Source organism: Triticum aestivum, chromosome 2D, assembly GCF_018294505.1.
Source record: "Triticum aestivum cultivar Chinese Spring chromosome 2D, IWGSC CS RefSeq v2.1, whole genome shotgun sequence".
NCBI lineage: Eukaryota > Viridiplantae > Streptophyta > Magnoliopsida > Poales > Poaceae > Triticum > Triticum aestivum.
This window is the reverse complement of record NC_057799.1, coordinates 114,879,732-114,886,433: the sequence shown is the minus strand read 5'-3', so window position 1 is coordinate 114,886,433 and position 6,702 is coordinate 114,879,732. Positions and strand designations below refer to the sequence as shown.

The window sequence follows — 6,702 nt, the reverse complement described above, 5'->3', positions numbered from 1 at the left end:
GGGATTTCCTATAAATAGAGGTGGAGGGGCAGCCCTCCACACTCATCCCTTGCTCTCATACACATGCCATGCATTATCTGGCTTCTTCTCTCCCTCCCACGAAAAGAGTTTCGTAGAGCCGTAAGGCTGTCTGGGTTCCGGCAGGAACTAGTTCTGGACGGCGAAGCCCTGCCGGATAGATGACACCGTATGTGTGCAACTCTGTAGAGAGATCGTAGTTTCGGTCTTAGTTCGTGAGTGCCTCCCGAAGGGCTGTCCGTGTGACCGTCCGAGTTTCGAAGGTCCTCCCGAAGGGCTGTCCGAGTGACCGTTCGAGTTTCGAAGGTCCTCCCGAAGGGCTGTCCGCGACACCGTCTGGGGGGCTGTTCGACCGCCTCCCGGAGGGCTGTCTAAGGAGCAGATGAGGGTATACATCCTCGCGGTTGGGAGGTTGTAAATCCTAGCTGCGGGGATCTGCACCGCCGATCGTCATCGACTCTACTTCCCGCTGCGCTACGAGTCGGTAACGAAAAAGATCAAACCATGTATGCAGTCTCCATAGTGGTCCTGGGCTGGTGCGTAGGTCAGAAATTTTTTGTTTTCTGTCGCGTTCCCTTTCAGTGGCATCAAGAGCCGTGCTATGCGTAGATGCAGGTTTCGATCTAGAATACATGGAGATGTATGGGTATTGCATAATATAATTAGGTAGTAGATGAGATCTATTGCTGAAAATTATTTATGCGGGTGACAGATGAAATCTGTTACTCGAGGTTCTTGTTGCTTCCCTAGAATTTGCGTTTGCTCAATCTCGAGACAGCATGGTGGAATTTGACAAAGTTCTGGCAATCCGTGATCCTGATTGATCATGAAAGTGCTATCAGTTCTTTGGGTTCTGCCGTAGTCAAAAGAAAGATGAAATTCGCAGATGAAAGTGCATTGCAGACATGAATAGTGATGTTCATTGTTTTGTTTTTGAGATAGCTCACCACTCATGTCGAATGATGAACGGCGATGTTATTGTTCGACACTATTCAACATTGAATTTGTTTGTTTATCGCTCACACCATGTAATGTGTTCGAACTGGAATTTTCACATGCGAATGGAACATCACCACATAAACATCCTGTATTTTTTTTAAACTTTAAAACATTTGTGCGTGATTTCCATCAATTTCCATGTGACATTCTCCCCTCCCCCGCTTCCGGCCACGAGCCGACTTCTCTCCGAGCTCCGCTTCCTCGAAGCTTTCCAGCCCGCGCCCGCTCCACCCGTTGCGCCGACACCTCCGGCCCGGTCGGTGTCCCCACCGGCCAAACGCCACGCTTTCCCGCGGAGACCCCGCGTGGGCCCCACCCCCACGACCCCACCACCTCCCCCTCCACCTGGCCGCGCGCCGCGCGCGTATTAAACGGCCTCCTCCTCCCCCTCGCTCCTCTCGCACCAACGCCACAGACAGACCAACACCGCAGCACGCACCACGCGCCCCCCCCCCCCACCCTGTGATCCCTCGCCGTGGTCTCGCCGCCGCGCCGACCCCTCCACCGGCATTCGATTCGGAGCGCAGCTCGTCCGCCGGCGCGGAGGTACGTGAGATCCCGGCCGCCCTGTTGCGAGATCTGGCGGCGTTGTTCGCGCGCTAGCCTGCTGTTGTTATCACCTGGAGCGTGTCTCGAATGTTGTCCCTTGGCGGGTTTTCGGGCGGGCTGTAGTCTTTGTGATCTGGGGTTGAGGGAAAGGATCCCGCCTCCCGGCTGGAATGGTTGGCTCCGGCGGCAGTCTGCGATGCAGATCTGACAAGGAGGGGTCCTAGGGTTGCGTGCCTGGGGCTGGATCTAGGGATCATTGCACTGGGAGTTTAGAGGGGTGGATGATCTATGTTGCCCGAATCAAAATAGAAAAAAAAATTGAAATAGTATTAGCGGTGGGTGATCTGCTTGTTTTGATCTTTGTTCATGCTAGCTGTAAGCGGCGGGAAATCAAGGGGATCGTAGTTTAAATCGGGTTATAATTGTGATCCCTCTGTTTGTCTAGCTCATTTAAAAAATGGACCCGTATGCTTGTAAGCATAACAGTGAATATGCCTTGGTTAGGTGGAAGGAGAAGAAATATCCTTTTCTAGAACAGTGTGTGATCCTGCCCTTGTATCTCTCTTGATTGATGCTAGGCATGGGTCACGAGTAATTTTCGGGTGATGAGCCCGGAAACTTGTACGTAGTTTTGTTGGTTGGAAATGAGAATACTGATTGTGATCCTGTACAAGTAATTCGGGAGTCTACTCAATCAGTGCAATGCTGTTTAAGGGTATGTTCATGTGTGTGTTTGTGTGTAATTAGTGAATCAAACTCCCTGATTTTTCTAAGTGGTTTAAATAACCAAAGTGTCCTCAGCCCTTCAACAATGTTAGTGCCGCTACTGATCTTCACCATATAGAGTGGTCTTTTTTACATGGTGTATTTCTTCTCTTTTCATTTTGAGATGCATAACTAGAACTTCTAAACTGAATATTCGAATATTTTTCAGCCATGGGCACGGTTGTGGATGCTCCCGCAGTTGTGACTGAGAAGGAGGTACGTGACTGGCATTACTTTTCATTCCTCATTCCCTGGATATATTAGATAAGCACTTGTTGCTGCAAAGGCACACTTTTTCATTGAGGATGTGCAATGCCTTCTGTTTTCAGTATTAGTGGACATTCTTCAATTTATTAACCCTTTCGCACATAAGGATTGGTGCCCCGAATCTCACGGTGTTACATCTACTTCTGTTCATAAATATAAGATGTTTTGGATATTTCAATATGGACTACATACGGATTGAAATGAATCCAATTCAGAAAAAGTTAGAACATCTTTTATTTGTGAATGGAGGGAGTACTATTTAAGCATTTAGTTTAATTTGGAATAGATAAACATTATTGTTGTTGGACTCGTGTCCAAAGAACTTGAATTCTTGAGCATACTGCCAATATAATTCTGGCACCTTGAGCAACGCTTCTTGTATATAGTCAGTAAATGAAACTCCCTTGTCTCACAGAAATTTTGCTATTCATGGTTCTTTGTTTGTCTTATGGTCGAAACTTTGTTTTTCATGCAGGTGGTTGCTGAGAACATGTTGGGTGACAAGAAAGTCACAGTAGTATTTGTTCTTGGTAAACTTTCTTTGAGAATATGTCTGACCATCAAATACGCATTATCAAGCATTACATGTATCTAAATAAATAAACTTTCTTCTGTACCTGACCAAGAATTTACACACAGGCGGTCCTGGAAGTGGAAAGGGCACACAGTGTTCCAACATTGTTGAACACTTTGGATTCACCCATCTTAGTGCTGGAGATCTTTTGCGCGCGGAGATTAAATCTGGCTCTGAGAATGGGTATGTTAGTTTCTTTCATAAGTTTCTCTAGAGCAATTTTTTTATGAAAATTATATTTGTCATGTCAATCTGTTTATTATTTAACATTTGCATGCACCTATGTTTATTTTTACACTTAATTTTACAGAACTATGATTGAGAACATGATAAAGGAGGGAAAGATTGTTCCGTCGGAGGTGACTATAAAGCTCTTGCAGCAAGCCATGATAAAGAATGAGAATGATAAGTTCCTCATCGACGGGTTTCCAAGGAATGAAGAGAATCGTGCTGCGTTCGAGAATGTTGTAAGCTCGTCTACTCCTTGCACTTCAAAATTGATGTTCTTTTTCACTACTAACTCACATAATAGTTCAGCAGCTTCTTCTTCTCTTCCATCATAATGTACGTATAAATGACTTTTGCAAGATTGCTGATTGCTTCACATTTTCTCAGACAAAAATTTCGCCTGCATTTGTGCTATTCTTCAATTGTTCCGAGGAAGAGATGGAAAGGCGTCTTTTGGGACGCAATGAGGTTTCATTCTTCACATATGTGCTCATGTTCGGCCTATGTATCCTTATCAAAACCACCCTTTTCCTGTTTCCAACAATTTGTATTATTTTGCAGGGTAGAGTTGATGACAACATCGAGACTATCAGGAAGAGATTCAAAGTTTTTGTTGAATCCAGTTTGCCTGTGATTGAGTACTATGACGCGAAGGACAAGGTTAAGAAGGTATTGCTGCACTCCCACAATGACTAATGATGGACCTCAAAGGAATGCATCCCCACATGCATGCGGGGGGGTTATAAATTGAACATTTAGGGAACACGTTAGTCTGAACCCTGAAGGAACAATATACTGGGATAACAGTCTTTCTTTTGATTGTAATGAGTTACTGAGGAGTGAGGACTGTTTTTTTTCATGCACTTTACTACCTTTTTTTGGAATCTGTCCACTTTCAAACTTACTGCCCAACTTGCGTATGATCAGATCGATGCTGCAAAACCAATTCCTGAGGTGTTTGAAGATGTCAAAGCCATTTTTGCCCCATATGCCAAGGTAATTGTTTAATTATACTTGTTTTATCTTTCGTTTGTAGCATTTCAACGCTAAATATTATGTTTGTTTCTACGCTAAAAGCTAAATAGTTCCCCCTATCATGAGTATGTCATGACACTTGTATATTTTTATATAACATTATGTTATTATATATCAGGCTACATAGAACAGTATAAAGGACCACAAAGGTGATAAATGGAATGATTTCATACAAGGTATAACTTCTCTCCTTTTTATGTTTCATTACATTCTTTTTCGTAATGGTTTTTAGGCAATTTTCATAAGTGGCACAGCCATTCATCTTTTTTGTTTGGGAAATTGAGCAATAAGATCCAGGGTGGGGCTCTGTTTAGCTGTCAGGTTGACTTGAAAAGCATTCTTACTCACACTTAATTTGGATATATTAGTACCAGCAACATTTGAATGAGGATATATCAAATACATGATCCAACAGTCATGATGGTACTATGGACTACTTGCTCTGCATTTAACGCTAGAACCATGAGGGTCTTTTAGAAGTTATGGTAGTTAGTGGCTGTGCAGTAATATTTGCTTTAAAATATGCAATAAACAGCACATAGCTTTATGGTGATACTGTGCGCTGGAAGGCATTCTGCTGCTTCTTCCATGACGTTGTTCTGGAACCCTAGTCAGTCTGAAACTTTGTTATAGGATTCTGTACCAAGGGTTTAAATTGACATGAGATTTCTGAACCCAAGTTAACGTAAATATCTCACTTTGACGAACTCCCCTCTTGCTTTCAGAGTGAGTACTACTGATTGCACTGATAAACTTAACTTAAAAGTGAGTACTACTTTGAGAACACAAAATGCCCTCCTGCTTTCCACTTTCCTTAGAATTTTCATTAATCCCTTCTGAATGTGCCTTATGCTATTATGAATATCGAACTATTACACTGATAAACTCCACATAAGTCGACCTTAATCACACTGTTTTCTTTAGCCTGGAAGAAGCATTTTTTCCTTTTTCAGTTCTCCCCTTCAGTAAAAATGTATTTATCTGGTTATTGCTGTCACGACATACTTGTTTAATCCTCGTTATGATGTCTTGCAGGTTTTGCTCAAGTGTGACTACATATCTGTGATTACAAACCCTTAATATAGATCAGACTTATCAGTAGACAATTTGATTTGTTGCCAGCAATAAGTTAGATCTGGTTTGTGGTGTTCCTGCTAGAAGTTTTTATTTACCACCCATTGTTGGTGTATCCCATGTAGTATACCTGTACCATTGTGTAATTTACGGTAAGGACGGATCAGACCTTGTGCCCATGAGCTATCCGGTTGTATTACAGAAAATTGAACTTATCACATGTTCACTCATATTTACATTCTTTATACACTGTTGGTTCTTCTGTTGAAGATACAGAGTGACCCTTGCCAATGTCTGTTCAGTGTGCAGTTTGCATTGCAATGTTACGTGCTCAGAAGATGTTGGTATTTACAAAGTGTTCACACAAACTTGCATAATCTGATTGCGTGTGTTAGCCAATTTTTGTTTGGTCGTTGTTTGCAGACATTTGTGCTATTCTTTAAAACGACCCATTTACAAAGTACAGCAACTATTATAAGAAGGCAAAATACCTAGATCATCAAGATACACTGAGGTTCACCACAGAACGAGTAAAATGCATCTCTGGTCCTCCAACTTGTAGGCAATGTACACAACGGTCATGGTTCGGCTGCGTTAGACGGCAGTCGCCGTCATCAGAGGGCCAATCGAGACATCCTAGGATGGATAGTGTGTTGGGGGCGACCACATCGCCTCGCAGCTGTGTGAGCGGCGGCAGGAACAGGGGCATGTTCCCGAGTACGGTGAGCTCCATTATGGCCACAGCCCTAGTTCTTTTCCACCTAAGAATCTCAGCTATGTTCATTTGCAATGTATCTCTGGTCTATTGTACGTTTTTTGTTGATTTGGTTCCAATTCAATTAGGGTTTAGGAGGAATTGTGAGGTTTTATTACAACTGAGTTGAACATGTTGTTTCCTCTGAATTTTAGTCAGTACAACACACTGATCATTTCACTTGGAGTTTGTTCATGGGGGAATTTTTCATAGGACACAGATGCAACAAGTCATTCTGAACGGCAAGAAGGTTTGCTATCATTTATGTGAATGCAGTACAACATGTATGGAAATGTTGGATGATCTCATTGAGGATTTGGGATATGAGCACAAAGGGAAAATAAAGACCTATTTGCTACTGCTTGGTAGTCAAACAAATGAAGACGAGCTTCGGTTGATCTCAAAGAACGGTGACACAAACTGCATTTGCGCAACGGTT

The 6,702-nt window shown here is 42.9% G+C and overlaps 1 protein-coding gene across 2 annotated transcripts; it reads left to right on the top strand.

The window, feature by feature from the left end:
- Positions 1–1,416: 1,416 nt before the first annotated feature.
- On the top strand, positions 1,417–5,778 carry LOC123052021 (UMP-CMP kinase 3). Of its 2 annotated transcripts, XM_044475058.1 has the most exons (10): positions 1,419–1,563; positions 2,501–2,547; positions 3,074–3,128; positions 3,238–3,355; positions 3,483–3,639; positions 3,788–3,868; positions 3,962–4,069; positions 4,328–4,396; positions 4,554–4,611; positions 5,471–5,778. In XM_044475058.1, the coding sequence occupies exons 2-9, from the start codon at positions 2,503–2,505 to the stop codon at positions 4,560–4,562; spliced, it is 642 nt and encodes a 213-aa protein (XP_044330993.1). In that variant the 5' UTR covers positions 1,419–1,563; positions 2,501–2,502; the 3' UTR covers positions 4,563–4,611; positions 5,471–5,778. The 2 variants fall into 2 exon arrangements, with proteins under 2 accessions (XP_044330992.1, XP_044330993.1); XM_044475057.1 differs by having other exon boundaries at positions 1,417–1,563; positions 3,788–4,069.
- Positions 5,779–6,702: the final 924 nt, after the last annotated feature.

Bases quoted from the DNA above. Each gene is read 5' to 3' on its own strand.
- LOC123052021 (XM_044475057.1), top strand. From the start codon at position 2,503: ATGGGCACGGTTGTGGATGCTCCCGCAGTTGTGACTGAGAAGGAG. The intron at 2,548-3,073 runs GTACGTGACTGG...TTTTTCATGCAG, and splicing joins CAGTTGTGACTGAGAAGGAG to GTGGTTGCTGAGAACATGTT. The intron at 3,356-3,482 runs GTATGTTAGTTT...TTAATTTTACAG, and splicing joins AAATCTGGCTCTGAGAATGG to AACTATGATTGAGAACATGA.